The 22,512-nt window shown below is 37.5% G+C and overlaps 5 protein-coding genes across 6 annotated transcripts in view; 2 read left to right on the plus strand and 3 right to left on the minus strand.

Moving 5' to 3' along the window:
• Positions 1 to 4,832, minus strand: part of LOC111468143 (threonine--tRNA ligase, chloroplastic/mitochondrial 2) — a 5,085-nt gene extending 253 nt beyond the window's left edge. The window contains exons 1-8 of the mRNA XM_023113255.1: positions 4,434 to 4,832; positions 4,075 to 4,221; positions 3,796 to 3,943; positions 1,998 to 2,251; positions 1,530 to 1,907; positions 1,131 to 1,439; positions 847 to 1,047; positions 22 to 339 (exon numbers count right to left, since the gene is read on the minus strand). Of these exons, the coding sequence (XP_022969023.1) occupies positions 79 to 339; positions 847 to 1,047; positions 1,131 to 1,439; positions 1,530 to 1,907; positions 1,998 to 2,251; positions 3,796 to 3,943; positions 4,075 to 4,221; positions 4,434 to 4,754 (2,019 nt within the window). The 5' untranslated portion in view covers positions 4,755 to 4,832 and the 3' untranslated portion in view covers positions 22 to 78. The remainder of the gene's footprint in view (positions 1 to 21; positions 340 to 846; positions 1,048 to 1,130; positions 1,440 to 1,529; positions 1,908 to 1,997; positions 2,252 to 3,795; positions 3,944 to 4,074; positions 4,222 to 4,433) is intronic.
• Positions 4,833 to 4,997: 165 nt separating this feature from the next.
• On the plus strand, positions 4,998 to 8,306 carry LOC111468236 (putative MO25-like protein At5g47540). 2 transcript variants are annotated; one of them, XM_023113386.1, is made up of 11 exons: positions 4,999 to 5,337; positions 5,589 to 5,750; positions 5,865 to 5,983; positions 6,071 to 6,145; positions 6,239 to 6,332; positions 7,176 to 7,235; positions 7,324 to 7,392; positions 7,540 to 7,638; positions 7,711 to 7,755; positions 7,837 to 7,939; positions 8,030 to 8,306. In XM_023113386.1, exons 1-11 carry the CDS (start codon positions 5,218 to 5,220, stop codon positions 8,137 to 8,139), a joined length of 1,056 nt encoding a protein of 351 aa, XP_022969154.1. In that variant the 5' UTR covers positions 4,999 to 5,217; the 3' UTR covers positions 8,140 to 8,306. The 2 variants fall into 2 exon arrangements, with proteins under 2 accessions (XP_022969155.1, XP_022969154.1); XM_023113387.1 differs by lacking the exon at positions 7,176 to 7,235 and having other exon boundaries at positions 4,998 to 5,337.
• Positions 8,307 to 10,852: 2,546 nt separating this feature from the next.
• On the minus strand, positions 10,853 to 12,621 carry LOC111468212 (cytochrome b561 and DOMON domain-containing protein At5g35735-like). The gene is made up of 3 exons (XM_023113355.1): positions 11,776 to 12,621; positions 11,409 to 11,663; positions 10,853 to 11,320 (listed from the first exon to the last, which is right to left on the minus strand). The coding sequence occupies exons 1-3, from the start codon at positions 12,382 to 12,384 to the stop codon at positions 11,006 to 11,008; spliced, it is 1,179 nt and encodes a 392-aa protein (XP_022969123.1). The 5' UTR covers positions 12,385 to 12,621; the 3' UTR covers positions 10,853 to 11,005.
• A 3,285-nt stretch (positions 12,622 to 15,906) lies between these two features.
• On the minus strand, positions 15,907 to 20,895 carry LOC111468317 (N-acetyltransferase 9-like protein). The gene is made up of 7 exons (XM_023113494.1): positions 20,806 to 20,895; positions 18,614 to 19,011; positions 18,327 to 18,398; positions 18,136 to 18,223; positions 17,606 to 17,738; positions 17,399 to 17,437; positions 15,907 to 16,192 (listed from the first exon to the last, which is right to left on the minus strand). Exons 2-7 carry the CDS (start codon positions 18,795 to 18,797, stop codon positions 16,112 to 16,114), a joined length of 597 nt encoding a protein of 198 aa, XP_022969262.1. The 5' UTR covers positions 18,798 to 19,011; positions 20,806 to 20,895; the 3' UTR covers positions 15,907 to 16,111.
• LOC111468209 (cytochrome b561 and DOMON domain-containing protein At2g04850) lies at positions 19,747 to 21,144 on the plus strand. Its single transcript, XM_023113351.1, has one exon. It carries the CDS (start codon positions 19,852 to 19,854, stop codon positions 21,052 to 21,054), a length of 1,203 nt encoding a protein of 400 aa, XP_022969119.1. The 5' UTR covers positions 19,747 to 19,851; the 3' UTR covers positions 21,055 to 21,144.
• The last annotated feature ends 1,368 nt before the right edge of the window (positions 21,145 to 22,512 follow it).

The following is a 22,512-nucleotide window of genomic DNA, read 5'->3' on the forward strand; positions in this document are numbered from 1 at the left end:
TTTTTTTTTTTTTTTTTTTTTGTCCCCCAAAGTATGTATACAATTTTATAGACATATATTATAAATGAGAAAATGGCTTCAAAATGGTGTTCTATTCTCTGAGGCAAATTTGATTCTTCCAGCAAAATCATCAACAGTTATGGTTCCTATCTCCCCACCAAACCTTGATCTCACTGTCACAGTTCGCGTCTCGACTTCCTTCGCGCCAACAACTGCCATTAATGGTATCTTTTGGGTCTCTGCATTTCTGATAAGCTTAGGCAACCGCTCGCCTTGACAGACTTCTGCTCGAACGCCAATTGCTCTGAGTTTTTCGGTCACCTCTTTGCAGTATGGGAGCTGGAATAAACATGGAATGAAGATTTCATTCAAAGATCACTACTTTAATACCTAAAATGAATCTATGCAATTGATTCAGCTACCAAATCATATTTACAAGGATCCTTGGCCATAATAGACATGATTCTACCTAAGACTTGATTAATTCTTGCATGAGGATTGTTGGGAACGAGCTCTCATACATAATCGAGAGGTACATTATTACGACAGTCAAAACAAGTTGTGAGATCCCACATCGATTGGAGAGGGGAACGAGAGACAACAAGGACGCTAGGCCCCATAGGGGAGTGGATTATGAGATCCTAACATCGGTTGGTGAGGGGAACGAAGCATTCTTTATAAGAGTGTAGAGACCTCTATCTAGCAGATGCGTTTTAAAACCTTGAGGGGAAGCCCATAAGGGAAAACTCAAAGAGAACAATATTTGCTAGCAGTGGGTTTGGGTTGTTACACAACTACTCTGACATTACTAAGATAAACTAGAGGAAATTTTACATATATAATCACCTGGGCATCAGTTACGGGCAGAACTCGAACTTGGATCGGAGAAAGCCATAACGGGAAGTCTCCAGCATAATTTTCTATTAGAATACCAAAGAATCGCTCCAGGGATCCCAGCACCGCACGATGGATCATGATAGGTCTCTTCTTTTCAGAGTTTGAGTTAACATATGTGATGTCAAAACGCTGAGGTAGATTAAAATCAACCTGAAAAAATCAAGAACAGATAGCTTTGTCATTTATCAAACCAAACTGCCTTGAACATCAGTTTGCAGCGAGGGATTGATTGCCTGTATAGTTGAGCATTGCCACTTCCTTCCCAACGCATCCTCGATCTTAATATCGATTTTTGGTCCGTAAAAGGCTCCGCCACCTTCATCAATCTGATAGCCCCACCCCTTGTCACTGAGAGCATCTTTAAGAGCACATGTTGCTTTCTCCCAGATCTCATCGTTTCCCACTGATTTTGGTGGTCTAGTAGAGAGATTTACCTCAAATTTGTTGAAACCAAATTGAAGCAATAGCTCTTCAGTTAGATCTAGAACACCTCTAATTTCATCTTTGATTTGATCATCCAAACAAAATATGTGAGCATCATCCTGCAAAATCCACAATACAGATCAGAAAAGCAGCAAAAGTTTGTGTAATTTCAGCCACAAACAAGGAACAATCCTTCACATGAAGTGCACCTGGGTAAAACCTCTAACACGAAAAAGACCGTGCAAGCTACCAGACAGCTCGTATCTATATACCGTCCCCAATTCCGCGACTCGAATAGGAAAATCTTGATAGGAGGTAAGCCTCCTTTTGTAAAATAGAATATGGTAAGGACAATTCATAGGTCGAAGTTGATAAAGCTCGTCCTCGACATCCATCTGATTGTACATATTTTCGCTGTAGAAGTCTGAATGACCACTTGTTTTCCAAAGGGCTGCTTTCGCCACATGTGGAGTATATAGCAGATCGTAACCGCGTTCTCGGTGCAACGTCTTCCATAAATCTTCGATTATGCTCCTCACGACAGCGCCCTTTGGGTGCCAGAATACCAAACCTCCCCCAGCGTCGTCCTGTGGTCAGTCAAGATTCTAAAGTAACTCAGACCGACATAATCTAAGAGCATAACTCTTGCTACCAACAAGAACATGGTAAATCTAGACCTGAATGGAAAATAGATCGAGATCTTTCCCGAGGCGTCTGTGATCACGACGTTTGGCCTCCTCTTTGAAGTGAAGGTATGCTTTTAATTGTTCTTCGGTCTCCCAAGCAGTGCCGTATATCCTCTGTAGCATTTGGTTCTTCTCATCTCCTCTCCAGTATGCACCAGCAACTGTCTCAAGCTCAACAGCTCTTTTGTTGATTTTTCCAGTAGATTCAACATGAGGGCCAGCACAAAGATCCCACCATTCATTTCCTGTGAAGAATATAGGGTATTACAATGAATCAATATAGTTGAGGGATGAAAATACTAGCCGGTCAAAATAGACCAAGATGTTCTTCATTTACTAGACAATTGATCTATCGTTGTCTTTTGTAACAGTCAAAGCCTACTGCTAGCAGATATTGTCATTTTTGGGTTTTTCCTTTCGAGCTTCCCCTTAAGGTTTTAAAACACGTCTGCTTAGGAGAGGTTTCCACACCATTATAAAGAATGTTTCGTTCCCCTCTACAACCAATATGGGATCTCACAATCCACCCTCTTCGGGGCCCAGTGTCTTCACTTGCACTCGTTCCTCTCTCCAATCGATGTGGAATCTCACAATCCACCCCCCCCTTCGAGGCCCAACGTCCTCGCTGACACACCGCCTAGTGTCCACCAACTCCTTCAGGGCTCAGCATCCACGCTGGCACACCACTTGGTGTCCACCCCCTTTCAGGGATCAACGTCCTCAATGGCAAACCGCCCGGAGTCTAGCTCTAATACTATTTGTAACAGCCTAAGCCCTCCGCTAGCAGATATTGTCCTCTTTGGGTTTCCCTTTCAGGCTTCTCCTCAATATTTTTAAAACGTGTCTGCTAGGGAGAGGTTTCCACACCCTCATAAAGAATGTTTCATTCCCCTTTCCAACTGACATGGGATCTCACAATCTACCCCCCTTGGTGCCCAACGTCCTCGCTGACACACTGCCCGGTGTCCACCACCTCCTTTGGGGCTTAGCGTCCTCACTAGCACACCGCCTAATGTCCACCCCCCTTCAGGATTTAGCGTCCTCACTGGCACACTACCCGGTGTCTGGCTCTAATACCATTTGTATAAGCTCAAGCTCACCGCTAGCAGATATTATCTTCTTTGGGCTTTCCCTCAAAGTTTTTAAAACACGTATGCTGGGGAGAGGTTTCCACACCCTTATAAAGAATGCTTTGTTTTCCTCTCCAACCGATGTGGGATCTCACAATCCACCCCCCTTTGGGACCCAGCGTCCTCGCTGGCACTCATTCCCTTCTCCAATCGACGTGGGACTCCCCAATCCATCCCTCTTGGGACGCAGCATCCTTTCTCGTATCCACCCCCCTTCAGGGCTCAGCCTCCTCGCTAGCACATCGCCCAGTGTCTAGCTCTAATACCATTTGTAACAATTCAAGCCCACCATTAGCAGATATTGTCCTTTTTGGGCTTTCCCTTTCGCCTTTCGGGCTTCCCATCAAGGTTTTTAAAACATGTCTGCTAAAGAAAGATTTTCACACCCTTATAAAGAATGTTTCGTTATCCTCCCCAACTGATGTGGGATCTCACACATGGTCACAATCAAGAGAACATTTTGGACTTTGAAAAAGTACAAAGAAAAGGAAGAACGTTTTTTTTTTTTCAAGAAACTCAAAACTCTAGTGATTCATAAGCCAAACTTCAACCAAGCCCTCTCAAATGAGTTCAACTACAGAAGCTTTCGACATAAGCACAAAATTAGAAAATCTCATAAGTTACAACACAAAGGGTACAAAGATGATTGCAATCCGTACCAATATGATAGATGGTTATGGGATCCTCCTTTATACTTTCCAAAATCTCCATCTTGTAAGGTTCGTTGATTGCCTCAATTCTTCTCTGAGCTTCACCCCTTGAAACTTCTTCTCTTACAAGTGGTAAGTTTCTGCTAATAATGCGTTCCTACAGATAATATGAGAAATAAATTCCATACCCTGAAAGCATAGCCCAATGCACAGATTCCAAACCTTGTGATATCAAATAATGAAGAAAAGGCCGAGTGATTTCAATGCTCATAGATTTGGGATACCAACCATCTCCTTCTTGATTTTCTTCAAATCTTTATCTCCCAATGGCTCCATATCAAAATCATAGTAAAACCCATTTTCTATCCATGGTCCAATTGTCACTTTAGCATCTGGAAAGAGCTTCTGAACAGCCATGGCCATAACATGGGCACACTGCAATTTTAAAGCATAGATATCAACCAGTTCAAACGAAGCACAAGGGAATTCAGAGAAGGAGATGCTAAATCCATCAACACCCTGCCTAGATCAAACCTAAATCCATTCTGGGAAACCCTTGTTTAAGCATCAAAGCTCCTCAAATTCCCAGATATAAATCTATAATCCCCAACAACCACAAGGAAAAATCAACGCAAAAACAGAGTTACCGAGTGACGAATTCTGAGAAGCTTCTCAGAGGATTCATTAGTCGGAAGAACAATCTTCTCGGATTCCTCCTTGTGGGTATCCACCAAATCCTCGTTCTGGGTCGGAATCGACGGCGCTGAGGAATCAGTAGCCACAGCAATGGAAGTCGAAAACCCATTAGCCTTCTTTCGATGGAAAAGCGACTTATCCCTATTTCCTGCGAATTGGGTCGCAACGGCAAGGAAGAAACGCGGTGCAGAGACGTTGGGTGAAATGGGCCTTACGAGAGGTGGGTGTAAGAGCAACCCGGTGGTACTCGCCATTCTTTGAAGAACAAACATTAGAGAGGGCCCGAGCGAGCAGAAGATATGACTACCTCTGCTGCTGTGTGTGGTGGAACTTTGGATATTTTGCTCATCAAATAATTTTCATTTTTTTGTTTAAATACTAAGTAAATCGTCACACTTTCAACTTTAGTTAAACCATTATAACTCAGATTATTCCATGAAGTGTCAATTTTTATATTGAAATAAGAAGTGTAGCTATATTTTTCGAGTATTTAAATGTAACTAAATAAAGTGTTCCAAATCCAAGCGCCACCGTTTCGAAACCCGATTCCTTTTTGCTATATTTGTAACAAACACCTCAATTCTTCAATGCCCAACAAAACCGGTCCAGAACGGCGCCCCTTTCTTCTCTTCCCATGTTCTAATCTCCCTGTTTTTCCCGTAAATTGTAACCCTTAAGAAGAAGAAGAAAGATCAACGAAGAACAGTAACATTTATCAGAACCCAAATAGAAATCATGCGAGGGCTTTTCAAGCAGAAGGCACGCTCGCCGGTGGAGCTCGTTCGGTACGCGAATGAGCTCCTTCTCTTCATTGATCGGAATGAGGAGGTTCGTGAGCAAAAACGGGAAGAGAAGGTATTATTAATGTTCTTATGGATGATTTGGTTGAAAAATTCATCTGGGTCTCTGTATTTTCGTTGTACGGTTATCGATTATTTGGATTTTGCCCTGTTTCTTCACCATTGCCTTCATTTAAGCTGGAGAAAACGATGTTGTTCTTACAATTTTGTTTGTTAATCGTTGCAATAGCTTCAAATTCGCAATAGAAAATGCGCAAAAATGGGTTTAGCTTGTAATCTCTTGATATTGAATTTGAATTTATGCAGATATCTGAACTGAACAAAACCATCTCTCAAATGAGAACAGTTCTTTATGGAAATGGTGGAGCAGAACCAAATGCAGATGCTTGTGCTCAGTTGACTCAGGAGTTCTTCAAGGAGAATACATTTCGCCTTCTCGTCGTTTGCATTCCAAGGCTGAACTCAGGGGTGAATGAGCTCTCACTTGCAATTACATGATCATATTTTCATTTAAACTGTAGTTTTGGATAAGTCAGCCCTCACTGAAGCTGTGTAGATTAACTAGTGTATTCTTACCTGCAGCTGCGCCAATGTGCAACTCATGTTCTTGCGAATCTGCAGCGACAGCAGGTCAAGTCGCGGATCATAGCCTCCGAGTACTTGGAGAACAACATGGATATCATGGACATTCTTATACCGGGGTAAGAGGTTGAATCGTTTTAAGATCGAGCTATCGAATCGTTACATTACGCAACATCCATTGATGGTTATTGATTGGCTTGAATTAGGTACGAAGATAGCGACATTGCTTTAACTTACGGAGTGATTGCTAGAGAATGCATCCAACACCAGTGTGTTGCTAGGCATGAACCTTTAACTCTTTTCGTGTGTTTGAAACCTTGAGCTCTAGTTAATGAACATCGTTTCTTCTTTAGTTCTAATCCTTTCCAGTTCAGGTATGTCCTGGAATCAGAGAATATGAGGAAGTTCTTTGATTACGTTCAAAATCCTATATTTTATGTAGCATCAGATGCTTCTGCAACTTTTAGAGTTGAGTAAGATTGTGAATTTGTTCTCTCTTCTCTATATCTTATGTCCATTCATCTTGTTGTTGTTGTGTATCTGTGAGATTCTACATTGGTTGGAGAGGGAAACGAAGCATTCTTTATAACAGTGTGGAAACCTCTCCCTAGTAGATGCGTTTTGAAACCATGAGACTGACATCGATACATAATGCCCCAAAGCGGACAATATCTACTAGTGGTAAGTTTGGGTCATTACAAATGGTATCAGAACCAGACACTAGACGGTGTGCCCACGAGGACGTTGGGCCCCTAAGGGGTGGATGGTGAGATCTCACATCGGTTGGAAAGGGGAACAAACGGTGTGCCAACGAGGACGTTGGGTTCCTAAGGGGAGTGGATTGTGAGATCCCACATCGGTTGAAAAGGGGAACAAACAGTGTGCCTATGAGAACGTTGGGCTTCCAAGGGAAGTGGATTGTGAGATCTCACATCAGTTGGAAAGGAGAACGAAGCATTCTTTGCAAGGGTATGGAAATCTCTCCCTATCAGACGTGTTTTAAAATCATGAGGGAAGCCCAGAAGAGAAAGCCCAAATAAGATTATATCTTCTTGCGGTGGGCTTGGGCTGTTACAAATGGTCAAAATATGTCTGCTAGGGAGAGGTTTTCATACTCTTATAGAGAATGCTTCATTTCCCTCTCCAACCGATGTTGAATCCCACAGTATCTTTATATACCAATGGCTCGTGACAGTAAACACCAAGCTAACCGTCGTTTCTGTTAGGTTCGATAGACATAAGCAGTACTAAGGTTTGGCATATTAAGAATATGGTCTGTCAACTAAAACAACCTGAACTGATATTATGCAGAAACTTTTAACAAGGCATAAATCTACTGTTGTTGGGTTTCTTACTAACAATTACGACTGGGTAAGCATTAGATAACGTCTTTGGTGTCGTTTCGTAAATTATTGGTTTGATTTAGATGAACACGAGCTCATTGCATCTGACTTTTCAGTTTTTCGAAGTTTACAATAAGCAGTTGCTGGAATCGACCAACTACATCACCAAACGACACGCTGTGAAGGTAAAGAGAAAGAACAAACGAACACTAGCCGTGTTTTAATGTACATGTGTTAGATTCACTCTATTGCAACTAATGAATGCATCGATTACGGTGCCTCGATCCGATGCTTCGAGTTTTATGATCCTAAAGTTGGGTCCTCTGCTGCAGTTGCTGGGCGATTTACTTCTTGATAACTCTAATGCAGCTGTGATGGTTAAGTATGTGAGCTCATTGGAGAACATGAGGGTCATGATGAACCTTCTCAGGGTAAACTCTCTCACTTACATGTTCATAAAAGCACAACTTTCTAAGAATTTTTACGCCCTTCGTTTCGTATAGGACCCGAACAAGACAATACAACGAGACGCCTTCGATGTATTCAAGGTACTGTTGAAGATTGTTGAATGATTCACGCTACCAAGTTCGTTTTTTTCGTTAAAGGAGTTGCTCGTTTTTGTTTATTAGCTATTCGTTGCAAACAAAAACAAGCCTCCGGAGATCATAGGCATACTTATTGCAAATAGAACCAAACTTCTTCTTTTTCTCGACGGCCTTAAACTCGATAAAGGTAACAATCGACGAAGATAAGAACTCTTTTACGTAATATCATTTCATCCGTGTTTATGTTCACGAATGATCCATCGCTTTTTGGTTCCAGTGGATGAAGGGTTTGAAGAAGATAAAGCTTTGATTATAAGAGAGATCTCCATTTACGAGTCGTTCGATCCTTCATCTATGAAGATGGAAAATTGCGAGATCGAAGATTGATTTCAACTTCTGATACACATTTATCTCTTTGAATTGTTCGATCCACGTTGACATCTAACTTTGCTCCGTACATGGATTATAGATATAGATTGTAGAAAGGTAGAGCCCAAGCTATGTTAACAGTCACTAGATTGCAATTACAATGCTTACATCTTTCTCCCTTGGTCTCTTCATCTTCTCTAAATTAGCTCACATCTTTCTCCCTTGGTCTCTTCATCTTCTCTAAATTAGCTCGAAAATGACATTTTATTGCATCATAGAAGTGTACTAACGATCATACTAGCTTGAGGACGACGTCGGAATGTAGTAAAAGTGGAGGACATTATGGGTATATAAAGATTCTCGCTCTTAGCTACTTTTAAAAATGGTATCGATATGGAGTTTTCAAATATCTTGGATAATAATGTCACTCTGGTGTTTTTTTTGCTAAAAAATGAAATTTTTTTAGAAGGGGAGATTTGAACCTATAATCTCAATTTAGATATTATATACTCTATATTAGTTGAGCTATGTTCGTATTGGTCTATGTTATCCGATATTAAAGAGGAAAATGACGTGTCATACTACTATAGTATTATAACTGTAATTCCTTGTATGCTTGTAAAGTTTGTACACTTAGTTTAGTAGTGATAAGCTTATGGAGTCGAGTAAGATATCCAATTGTTCTGGTGGCATATTTTCTTCAACCCACACAATCTTTATTAAATAATAAACCCAACCCAACCACATAATATTCGAATTAGTTGGTTTGAGTTATTTCGATCATTAATTAATTTTTTAATAAAAAGATAAATATTAATATATAAAACATTAAATTGGGGTCGGTTTGTCAACTAAAACTAATTTTAGGAGAGTTCATGAATCAACTCAACTCAGGAAACTTTCATTTATTTGAATCTTATTCAACCCAAATAACTTGATATCCCAACTCAAATTATACAGATTTGATTGGATTGATCGTGTTTTTTGAATTAGTATTTTTTTTAATACGCACATATTCCTACCTACATTTTAAAACTACGAACAACTTTAGCTTTGTATTATCATGAGTCAGAATAAAACTTTAAATAAATTTTTAGAAATTATGGATTAACGACACGAAAATGAAATGATTCGAGAAATGCACTTGAAATGAGTTGATCCAATTGTATGAGTTTTTTTTTTTTTTTTTTTTTTTTTAATTTGTTAATTTTATAATTTTTTTTTCATCTATTTTTAATAATTAAGCTTACCATGTTTGTAGGAATCACTTAGATTTTCATGCATGCTAGAAAACTCGACCCTAGCAAATAGTGTAGTATGTCTTTTACGTAGGAATGTGGAATAAATGCGCAATTATATGCTTTTGTATGCGAAAATGGATGCGTTAGATCGTTTTTGTCTTAGTGTCATTTTACACTACTAGTACAAATACCATGGTGTGTTGGAGGATGAGACTTTGTGAAATCTAGGATCCGGAGGCTTGATTGATGTTATCACCCTGTTAAGTATTTGTTTGTATGCTTGCATGATTGAATATACATTAGCTCGAGGTGTTTGAATGTGTGATTCTCCCTATAGTGGATTAAGAGTAGAATGAAATTNAAAATATAAATAATATTTTCTACAATATATTATTTAAATATCGTTAAATAAATTAATATAAGCAAATTAAAAATAAAATTCAGATACTAAAATAGAATAAATACGGAAGTAAATTCAACAAATTAATATTCCTTTAATTTCAAGATCATTTTTTAAAAAGAAAAAAAATTAGATTTATTGATACCTAACTCAATTATATATATATTAAAAAATTCTTTTATTTTATTTTTTAAATAGTTGTTGGAATCTTCTGGTAATGTTACCAAATGGCAAGCTGTCAAAGTTCGAAGAGAATTTTTTTTAAAAGAATGGCCAAAAAGAAATAATATTTTGAATTTAATAAATTTCATAACATAATTATTTTTTGAATTGATTTTATTAAAGCAAATTGTGTTGTAAATTGCATTTTAAATTGTAAATTACACGTGTCTGCTAATTATTGGTGGGTGCAACTTTATGATTTGTAATGCACATAGACCTGCCCACTTTTATTCTCGGTTCGAATAGACTCATTGGAACAATCCCGATTAATAGTGGTGGTAAAGAATAATTAATCACATTAAGGCAACGGTTCCTTGGTTTCATCGCTAATTTTTAGCCTTAAAAAACTAAATATACAGACCATTTAAGACTATTTTCTAACTTTATGAACCAAATATATACTAACCCTAAATCTGAGAGACGAAGGGAATGTTACCTTAATGATTAAAATGGTTCATTTTCCAGTTTTACAAACCAAATAAACACTAACCCTAAATTCGAGAGACGATTTAAGACTATTTTTCAAACCTCGAAAATTAAAATTGTTCATTTTTCAAGTTTATGAACTAAATATACACTAATCCTAAATCCGAGAGACCATTTATAACTATTTTTCAAAGCTCAAAGATTAAAAAAAAATGTTCGTTTGCTAGCTTTATGAACCTAAAAAAGAAGTCGTATCTAATACAATACCAAATTTCATTTGTTGCCTACCTACATTATCTCTTTATGTCTAAAATTTGAACTAAATTTTAGACATTTTCCATTTTATGCTTAAATTTCTTCCATTTTTAGATTGGATGTTCTTAGCTTGTAAGCGAAGTTCATAACTTGAAATGAAAAAAAGAGAGAAAATAAGAAAAAAGAATTATGTATAAATATAATAACAAATAATATTCTACAATATGATCATCGCTACTACTAATCCCAAATAAGAAAAAAAACACGAAAACAAAGAAGAACACTCGAAATGTAAAATCAAACAAAAAAAAAACCCAAAATCAGAGACTCTCGGGAATGATCAAACCCTATTAGCATGTCCATTCGTCCCATTGACGCCATTGATGTTATGAGGAAACTTATCAGAGTTGGACCTCTTTCGCTTGATGACGATGGCCCATGTGATCACTTCAAGAACGACGGCAACGGCGCCCAAGAAGATGATGATTCCGGTGTAAGCCCGTTTCCATTTGTCATCGGGGCTCAAGATGCTTAGCCCTTCAAACACGTTGGCGATGCTCAGAGCTATCACACTGTATCCGATCGAGTGGTGGTATATGTTCCAGTAGATTCTGTATTTGTGATCCTTGTTCGGCCTCAGAAGCAGCGCGAAAACCTGAAATGAACAAAACCCAGTAAGGATTTCGATAAATTTAGATTTGGGGTTTTGATTTTTGGATTTGGGGTTTTAGGGTTTCGTTTACCTGAAGAGTTCCGAAGACGAAGAGGGTGATTCCGATGTTGCGATGGGTGTTGTATTGAACAGCAACGGAATCGCTGCCGAGTTTTATGCCGGTGGCCCAACCGGCGACACCGACGGCGTAGGCAGAGGATTGGCAAGCGACGTGGAGGTAAAACCAGGCCGGATCTGCACCTTTGAAAACCTTCAAATACCTAGCGAAAATGGCACCCATCGGCATCAAAGTACCCCAACTAACAGCGTTCAAAACTCCATGAGTCTGAAAAATCAAAACCCAAATCAGATATCAAAATTTCGCCAAATCCCCAAAAGGGTTTCACAAATGGAAACATTAAAACAGACACAGATCAAAAAAACAACGACCCACTTACGTTTCTCCTCTTGAGAACCGAATCCACCGCCGCCGTGCTAGACCCAGTAAGCAAATCGAGGGTATTTCTTGAGGCTCTGTTGTCGTTGGTGAGCGCATGGGCGATTGGAGCACCCCCGGCCATAGGGCCTTCCTGCCATACCTGATTGATGGTGGTCATACCGGCAGGAAGCGTAATAGTTGCAAAAAGAGTCATCTCGCTGTTGACATAAATGGCTGAAAGTTCAGAAACCCCATATCTCAAATCGCTCTGTTGCAGGGTTGGACCAGGGGGATTCAAACTGGAAGTGTAAGCATGAGTGCCACCAGTGGAGTTCTGATGAGCAACAAGCGCTTGAGTCCCAAACATGGCCAAGCCCTGAGGGTTAATACCCCAAGCAACCCATTGATTGGTAGTGGTGGAAGGGCGTCTGAAGGCAATTCTCAAGGTATTGTTTGATTCAATATAGGTCCAATGAAGGAAAGAGTTGAGCACAGGATGATCCACACACGCTGCAAACACTTGAGTATTGGCAAAGCCATTGTAGCTTCTGCAACTCTGAGCTGAAACAGAGAGACACAAGGACAAGACGATCAAAACAGAGAAGCAGCTGTGGAGCTTCATTTCCATGGCGAACTCCTCAAAAAGCTTGAATTGATTCAGGTAATTGTTTCAGTTTTGGTGTTGGGATTGGTTGAGGGAGAGAGAAGAGAGAAGAAAAGGAGTATTTATAATGAAAAAGCTTCATGAATTTGTGTTCATTCTTGGTTGCTTCATGTGTCTCTGTCCATGTTCAACAACTCGCATTGGTTAACCTAATTTTCTACTCCCTCAACCATTTATTCTAGAAGAACATGCTTGGTTTTGTGTTCCTTTTTTTGTTCTTTGTTTCTGTTTCTATAGAATGGGAGCCACCTAACAGAGAAAGGGAAGGAAAAAGCTTGAAAAGTTAGACTCATTCCAACTTCCACCATGGTTAAAAAGCTTCACCATGACTCTTGTGTTCTCTTTACAAATAAATCCATCCACATTAATCCATTTCTTTAATCTTTGGGTTTGAATTAGATCTATATGATTGTGTTCTAAGTTCCTCTTTTTCATGTCTTTGTAAAAGTTTGACTTTTGATTTGAGTTTACTCTTAAGGTTGTAACAAGTTCTTGAGAATTGAGTGTCGTCCCTTCCAACGTGATCACTCTACGTACTTTTTGATCTAGGTAGTAACCTCAATCCTTTTAAGTTCTTCTCATACCCGAAATTACTCTTATTTAGATGTGATCTTGTTTATTTTGAATATATGTAGCTACGTAAAAACTAAGCTCGAAACTTGGGGGTAAAAATGTAAAATCTTAAAACTTTAGGGACCAAATGATAAAAAAAAAATGTAAATAAATGTTAGGTGAGGCCTTGAGAAGAAAAGTACGTGTTGACTCAGCCAGACATGACAGAAAAGAGTGGAATCAAAGTTAAGAAAATTGGAATTGGAATGAAACTGAAATTTTATATAAAATTGGATTTTTAATTTAATTATATTATGTTAATTAAATAAATAGAAAAATAAAATAATATCATTTTGTACAAGTTTGACCAGGAAGCCTCTTTCTCGAGACGTGTTTATGCGTCTCCTTCAACTTTCTCCTCCAAACGACGTCGTCTTCTTCAGTGTTCACATTCATTTTCCTCTTTTCTTTTTTTTCTCCTTTTTTTGAAAAATGGACATGACATAATATTATTTATTTTTAGCCATATGAACAACACCTTTTCAAAAAATTGTCTTTAAATTTTTTAAAGTTTTGTAAATGTAAAGTATGTTCTTAATTGATGTTTTATCTATTAAGCTATATTAAGCTATATAATAGTGCCGTTTAGAACGTTTTAAAAATGATTTTTTTTTTTAAAAAAAAATAAACTTAATTTCCGACACTTTAGAGGGTTTAGAATAAATTTTGGATAACTTTAAAAGATTGAAACGTTTATTCTATAAATACAGTTTTAAAAAGTACTTAATTAATACTTATTTTCAAATGATTCTTTAACGTAGTGCGAAGATTTAAGCAAGTGTTTTTCATGTACTTAAAGAACTTTTTTTTCCATCCATAAATCATACCGTATAATAAATAAGATAAATAATCAATGTTGCATGATTGTTTTCAAATGCTTTTGAATCAAGTAATTATCGTGAACCAAAAATACTCGGTAAAATACTTGTGATAAACATGATTTGAAGATGACTTAATTTATGATTTGAAAGTTCAAGTCTTCTCTTTCCCCTTCATACCGAAATATTATTATAAAAAAGAAAAATCAAAGTAGTTATCTTCAATTTGAGTATAGCTTAGAAGATAAAATATCTTTAGTTTGATTTTTTGCCACATCATAGTATTTAACCCATGTTAAACGACCTCTTGGAAACATGTGGGCAAAGATAAAATAGACTGAAAGGACTTATATTAATTTGTAGGCTCAAAGGACGTATGTCGATTTGTAGGGATACTCTTCACTTTTAAAAGCGAGAAGTAGCGTAACCATGTCTACAGGAGAATGTCAAAACTATCACAATCAAAATCAAATTATATGGTTAAAATGTTTTTAAGATATGGTTGAAAATGAAAGTTCACAATTATTTTATACCCCAACTGCTCCCTCTTTATTGAGCCTCCTATCTAACCCATTTTAAATCTTCCCATTAATAATTAATCATATGATTTCAATTAATTATTAAAATTTGGAACAGACCCACCACTCCACATTCTTTAATCCTTGTTGTTTTGGTCTCTTGCTTGCATTATTAATTAATTAACCCACCCATCTTATATTTTATTATTCATACAAACATGAAATAATAAACATTTAATAATCCTTATCGGATCATACGTATACATACGTATATACGTTCGTACCCGATGTAATTGACCAAGAGCTCAAGAGGGCGTGGTCACAATGGTGGAAAATGAGAGGAAAATGGCCTAAGCAGCCCCCTCCACAGCCTTTTTAGACCTAAGCCTTGTCTGCATCCCTCCTTTGGGGTTTTCAGAGCAGCTACCTCAAAGATGTCACAATATCTTCTTTAATGTGATTTGAATTCATAACCCAGCAGCCTAATCTTTTGGACTCCTTCCCTGTTGACTAAAGTTTCTCTCTTTAGATCTATTCGTGAGTAAACAAAGGGGTTAGGTAACATCCTGGTTCAATCACTCAAGTGGGGTCGATTCAAAGTTTGTCCATTTCTAAGGGGGTGGATATGAATTAGTAAAGTACACATAGTATATCAAGCCTTTGAAGGGACCGACTCGAGCACAAACTCGTTATAGTCCCTTCATTTTTCTGGTATTTGAGGTAAACATAAGAACATGTTGATTTGAAAGGGTAGTTTTTGAAGATTCAAGTGATATTGAATTACCTTACATAGTGTCACGATTATGTTTGTCCCAAGGCATCTTACACATGGTTGCATGATGTCAAAGTATCACTTTATTCATTTCCTTTACCGCCCTCCTGATGTATAGTTTTCTTATTGTATTTTTTAAGCGTATGACATTTCGACAGAATCATGTCTACGTCTAATAGACCTAAAATGCCTCATAATGTACTATAAGAAGAAGCGACTAATTGCCAATTCTTCCTACCCTTAATTACATGTTAACTAAGTCGTTGTGTTGCATTTCTCGCTTATAGCCTATAACATCGTTTTCAAACTTTCTCTCAAAAATCTCTGTCCCTATTTTATAAAACTTTCTTAAAACGAAGCCAAAGACTTGAGCATACATTGCTTAGCCGTATACGACACGATTTTGAATTGACTTGACTTACTTTGTATCAGGAGTGAGTACAAGGTTCCCATTCTCACATACTTGAAACAGTAAAATTTCAACAGCTGAAGGTAAATTCTGATTGTTACTCTCAGGCTTAAGAGGGGACCCATTTGATTGAAGATGATAAAAGCAGATACTTAGTACCTGCCATGCCATTATAAAGTCATTCTGAAGATGCCAAATTGTGGGGGGCATGAGATTGGATCTTGTAGACTAATCTTCACGAGTCTACATCCAGAGGTCAAAGGCAAAGCATCTTGAAAACCTACAGAAACGCATAAGATGCAAAGGCAAAACAGGCACATAAATAATATGAGATGAGAGTATGACGTTTGGATGAGGTGAGGGAAAGGACATTAGAAATATATAGTAAGAAAGTCAGAGTTTTGATGATATCTTATAGAAGGCTTTTTGTGTATTATATTCCATTGCTTCTTGCTGAAGTATCAGCTATTTGGACGTCATATCAGAGGACCAATCAAGAGTTCCCCAAGTCTAAATGCTAGAAAACGAAGTTGTAGAGATGGAGGAGAAGTTTGGGTGGGTACTAATCATGAGTTACTATTCTACCAAACATATCCAGCAGCTCCTCATGCTTGGCCTTTGTTACTTCTAACTCCAGAGTTACCTTCCAAATATGCAAAAGGAAACGACGTCAGAATCGAATCGAGTATGGCCCGGAGATTTACGTGATAACATGATTCATGCTTAATATCTTGGAGAGCATGACTCTCCAATGTGGATGGATGGAAAAAGAACAAGAAAAAGCTTCCTACCCATCAAGTGTTTCCATTATGGTACCAAATATAATATATACAATATGTAGTCAATCAATCAATTGCTAAAGTTCATCAGCTTCTTTTTCTTTGAAAATTTGTAATGAAAGGATCCACATATGTTGTTGAGGATGGTTGTTGAGGATTGATGGTTGTTGAGGATTGTTGGGAGGGAGTCTCAAGTTGGCTAATTAAGGGGGATGACCATGGGTTTATAAGTAAGGAATACTATCTTCATTAGTGTGAGGTCTTTTGAGTAAACCAAAAGTAAAGCCATGAGAGCTTAACATGGTTCGTGGTTTCTAACATGGTATCGAAGCCATACCCTTAACTTAGCCATGTCAATAGAATCTTCAAATGTCGAACAAAGAAGTTTTGAGCCTCAAAAGTGTAGTCAAAAGTGACTCAAGTGTCGAACAAAAGGTGTACTTTGTTCAAGGGCTCCAGAGAAAGCCCTTGGTGTACTTTGTTCGAGGGGAGGATTGTTGAGAGGGAGTCCCACGTTGGCTAATTAAGGGGATGATCATGGGTTTATAAAGAATACATTACCATCAGTATGAAGCCTTTTGGGAGGATAAAAAACAAAGCCACGAGAGCTTATGCTCAAAGTGGACAATATCATACTATTTTGGAGAGTCGTGATTCCTAACATACGTATCGTAGTCAAAGAAATTTTGACACATTAGAAAGACACATGGTTTTCCTTCACCTAAACAGTAACCAATCTTTTAGTGATCAGCATATGTTCCATGTCCCAATTCAAAAGACTCGGTGCAAGTTACTGTTATAAAGCACTAAATCAAATAATAAAATGAAACATAGTTCTGTCGTCTTAAAAAGAGTTCTATTTGTCTTAAAAAGATGCAAAACTGTAACATGTCAAACCCACCGCTAGCAGATATCGTCCTCTTTGGGTTTTTCCTTTCGGGCTTCCCCTTAAGGTTTTTAAATCGCATCTGCTAGGGAGAGGTTTCCACACCCTTATAAAGAATGTTTCGTTCCCCTCTCCAACCGTCTCGAGAGCTGCTGGAGTGGGGAGGGAAAGAGAGAGAGCTGACCTCCTTGAAGATTTCACTGTAAGAAGTCTCTTCAAAGCCCTACACCAATTAAAAAGGATCTTTTAGGAAACACTGCAGGAAGACTATGTTACAGGGGAAAGGTAAACTGTTGGTGACAACAAAACATGCTAACTTGAGTTGGTAAGTAAGACATAAATTTATCTAATTTTTCAAGAAATTGGCTATTTTCTGGACAAAGAGACCAACCAATTTTTTGAACAAACTGAGAGACCCTTCATTTGATTCTCCAATTTTGGCTCGGAAAATATGGATCCCGAGGTTCTTGACTGCAAATGCCATCATCATCAGAACGGACTCTTTCCCAAGACCTTTACCACGGCTATGCTAACAAAAGCACAGATATAAGAAAGCTTAATGGACATTGCAATACACTGATCCCATAAAAAATGAAGAACAAAATCCTTTCACAATATAATCCATACACATGGTCAAGAATGAACCCATAACATTCAAAGGAAAATGGGATGGTTACTAGTAAATGAAGATTCAAAAATTCATTCCACCGTTCTAGTTGCCACTTCTAAACAAGCCAGAATAACACAAAACGTATAAATTTCTTAAAGAAAATCAATAGCCAAGATCCTATGAAGAGAACCGTGGCAATGAATGAGGCGTAGCAGAAATGAAATTTATATTCACATCGACAGAACTTCAGCAGAGATCAAAACGTGCAAAGAATAAGAACATCTACACTAAAAGAAGATCAAATGTGGTACCTCTTGGGTTCAGCTATCATTATTTCAATCTCTGCTAAAAGGGAATCCTCCAGATCATTCATGTAAAGATTCACATCACCAACCATGGCTAGAAATGTACACAATAACAATTTATCAGACAAGCAATACAGACAGCGTATGTACAAAGCAAACTAAGAAAAAATCCTAAAAAAGGTAAGAAACCAACCAACCTTCAACACCAGGATGTCCATGGATGAATTTTCCCTCGACCAATTCCTTATCCAATACAATGAAAGTCTGCTCTGGAAAGTAAAAAAATACCCCCAAATCCATAAAAAAAAGGTAAGAAACAATATTGTCCCAGCGAAGTTCAACGATTCAAGAATTTTAACAAGGTTTCAGGCATTAATGCACCATCAAACACAACCCAGATGAAAATTTGATCAGATTATGAAAGGAAACAAACAATTCGTAGAATAAAACATCGAGAAAAGTGAAAGAGAGATAGAAAGAGAACTATTTGGGTCTTGGGTCCAGGATAGTTGCATCTGGTATTCTTGATCAAGAGTGAGGGGCTCGGACCCTGTGGCTTGAAGCAGAGCTGGGTCTTTCATCCATTCGTGATACTTGGGTACGTGTGCTTCCATGTAAGGCACCAAAATTACCCTTTCCCCTTCTAAACTCACTCCATTTTTCTTCATCTCTCCCACCGCCACTCACTGTCAGACCTCTTCCTGGAAAGGAAATGGATCCTCGACGGCAAGACAAACCAGTAGCAAGCACTAGCACAGCTCGAGACAGCAAAAAGGAGGACGAACCGCCACTTCCAAGGGAAGCCCACCAATTCCATTTCATGAGCCTGGCTCAACATTCATCGCCCCATTCATTGATCGAACCCACTTAGTTGGGCTTCAGCTGAAAATGGCCCCAATAACATTTAGTTGAGTTTAGATTTTAATTTTCTATTTACTTTCATAACATTGTAGAGGGTTTTGAAATTTGAATTACAAAAAAAAGTAGAGTTGACAGTAAGTTGACTTCCGTGACAGTTAATACAAAAAAACTAATTTTAAATATTAAAATTATCCGTTCTACAAATTTACGACCAAAAAACTAAATTCATATATTGAGGACTAAAAATATATTTTATTATTTTAAAAAATTAAATTATTATTATAATTGAAAAATAGAAATGAGATAAGGATTTATTCTATGGCCATTAGATTTCCATAATTCATTTTAGAAGGTAGCCACAAATAACTTATCTGATTTTATTTTTACTAAATTCTGAAACCTAAATAATTAGTCTAATTATGAATTTTCAATGAATATTATTTCTAACGGATTATTAAACTAATAGCTAAAGTTAAAAAGACAAAAAAGAAAATTAAAAATTTCTTAGGATGACGGGATTTAAAATTATATATCTTAGCAAATCAGCAACATTCAGAGTATAGTTCAAAGGTTGAGAACCTAACTTAATCTTTACGTTAAGATACAAATATAGGATCAACCGAAAATGGAGTGTTTATGAGACACCAAATCATAGTAATGACAGTAATGAGGACTCACTTATCTTCAAAGCTAAGTTTTGGTGAAAGTTTATGGCATTTTTGGCTAAGTGGGAGTAATGATGATGCATCACTCTCATCCTTCCATGCTTCTAAATTGTTCAATTTCCTAACATAATCCCCACCCACCACTTTCTCTCTCTCTATCTATCTCTCTCCTCCTCCTCCGCCGCCGTCGACCACCATGCTCCGCCGTCATCTCCTCCTTCTCCTCCTCTCTTCTTTTGTCTCCGTCGCACTCTCCGCCCATTGCACCACCGTCACAGCCACCAAAACATTCCAGAAATGTATGAATCTCCCAACCCAACAGGCCTCCATTGCTTGGACTTTTCACCCCCACAATGCCACTTTGGACCTTGTTTTCTTCGGTAATTTCATTTCTCCGTCCGGCTGGGTTGGCTGGGGAATCAACCCATCTTCGCCGGGGATGACCGGAGCTCGTGTTCTCATCGCCTTCTCCGATCCAAACTCTGGCCAGATCATTACACTCCCTTACATTCTTGACCCGACTGTAAAGTTACAGAGAAGCCCTCTTCTCTCTCGCCCTCTCGACATCCGTCTTCTTTCCTCCTCCGCCGCTTTGTACGGCGGCAAAATGGCCACTATACATAACGGCGCCGCCGTCCAAATCTACGCCACTCTGAAACTCACCCCAAACAAAACCAAAATTCATTTCATCTGGAACCGCGGCTTGTACGTCCAAGGCTATTCCCCAACCATCCATCCAACAACCTCCGACGACCTCTCATCAATTGCAACTCTCGACGTCGCCTCTGGCACCGCCGCAAGCCAGAGCGGTGGAATCGAGACACTTCGGGTTATCCACGGCATCCTAAACGCCGTATCCTGGGGACTTCTACTCCCAATCGGCGCCGTCACGGCTCGATACCTCCGTAACGTACAAGCCCTAGGTCCGGCGTGGTTCTACGCCCACGCCGGAGTCCAACTCGCGGGATTCGCTCTAGGAACAATCGGATTCGTGATTGGAATCCGATTAGGGGAGCTTTCGCCGGGAGTGGAGTATTCGCTACACAGAAAATTAGGGATTGCAGTTTTTACCCTAGGTGGATTACAGACATTAGCTCTGCTATTCAGACCGAAAACGACGAACAAATTCAGAAAATACTGGAAATCGTACCATCATTTTGTCGGATACGCGTGCGTGGTGATGGGAGTGGTGAACGTGTTCCAAGGATTCGAGGCGATGGCGGAGAGTGGATCGTACGCGAAATTGGCGTATTGCTTAGGGCTTTCGACGCTGGTAGGGGTTTGTGTAGCATTGGAGGTGAATTCATGGGTGGTTTTCTGCAGAAAATCGCAGGAGGAGAAGATGAGAAGAGAGGGACTGATCGGAGTTTCAGAGAAGGAAAGTGGAAGCTACAGCTAGAGGAAGAAGATGAAGACGAAGGAGACGATAGAGCGACGGTTAACTTTTTTTAGTCAAAGCATTTGGTTTGACTTTTTTTATAATGCAAAATATTTATAGTGTGTTTTTTCCATTTTTTTCTTAAATTTTGTTGAAATTTCTTGTTAAGCATAAAAAAATGTTTTCTTTCAATAAAAAGAAAGGGTAAATTCAATTCTTGCGTGGAAAATTTAGATTTTTGTGACAATTTTTTTTAAAATTAATGAATTTATTGTTGTAAGTTTTAAACTTATATAAAATTATAAAAATGTCAAATATATTAATAATTTATTAGACAAATAAATATTTAAAATTTATTAAACACAAAATTAAATTTTAATTAAATTTTTTATCATTTAAAATTTTTATTTTAATATCTATAGATATAGTATTTATTGATGATGAAATTTTAGATAAATACATAATGAATTAGTGGAAGAAAATTGAGATAGAAAATAATAATAATATCGAAAAAATACCAATCTCTTTTGCTAGTTTGATAGGAAATCTTAAAAAATGAGAATTAAATGAAAATATTAAATTTTTAAAAGTGATTAAAAAAAGTATCTTAAAACTTTAAAAAGTTTCATTAATATCTTCAACTTTTTAAAAAATAGTATTAGCGTTAATATATAGACAAAAACAGTCTATCTATCCTTCATAGATTATTTCTAAATTTTTTAATGTTACCCTTGAAATTCATTAATATTTTTGAAACGTGTTACTACCGGCAAGAGTATTTTTGAATCTTTTTTAACAAAATTTTAAAGATGTTTTTTAAGTTTTTTAAAAAATTAAGAGTATTAATAAAACTTTTCAAAAAAAAATTGTAACCCTCTATTTTAATTAAAATATTAACGTTTCTAATTAATCGAATTTTTTTAAAAGTTTATAACTATATTTTTGATATAAAATATTATAAAATAAATATAATATAATCAATTCTGCCAATCGTTGTTGCTTTGGCTGAGTGATCAAGGCGTATGCTAGATAAGTACACGGTGAAATGAATTTGTAAATTATCATTTTTGTCATAAATAGTTTCAAAATATGATTTTTTTTTAATTATTATTATAATAAATAGTTTCATTTTTATTATAAAATAATTTCCAAATTATGTTACTAATTTTCTTATTCAGAAATCGATTTCGTTTCTAATTTTCTTATTCAGAATTTAATAAAATTTTCTTATTCAAAAATCGATTCCGTTTCTAATTTTCTTATTCATAATTTAATAAATCTGTGTATGATGTCACGGTCATGCTCGTCCAAGGCGTGTTGCCCATGGCCGCATGCCCATGACAAACCAAACCCTTATGCCTTTCCATGTTCTATTGTTTTTATAACGTGAAAAATCATGTCTAGACCTGCTAGACATGAAATGCCTCGGAATGTACAGGGATATGATTGTCTCGAACTAGTTGTTAACTTCTCCCTATC

Source organism: Cucurbita maxima, unplaced genomic scaffold (genome assembly GCF_002738345.1).
Source record: "Cucurbita maxima cultivar Rimu unplaced genomic scaffold, Cmax_1.0 Cma_Scf00036, whole genome shotgun sequence".
Classification (NCBI taxonomy): domain Eukaryota; kingdom Viridiplantae; phylum Streptophyta; class Magnoliopsida; order Cucurbitales; family Cucurbitaceae; genus Cucurbita; species Cucurbita maxima.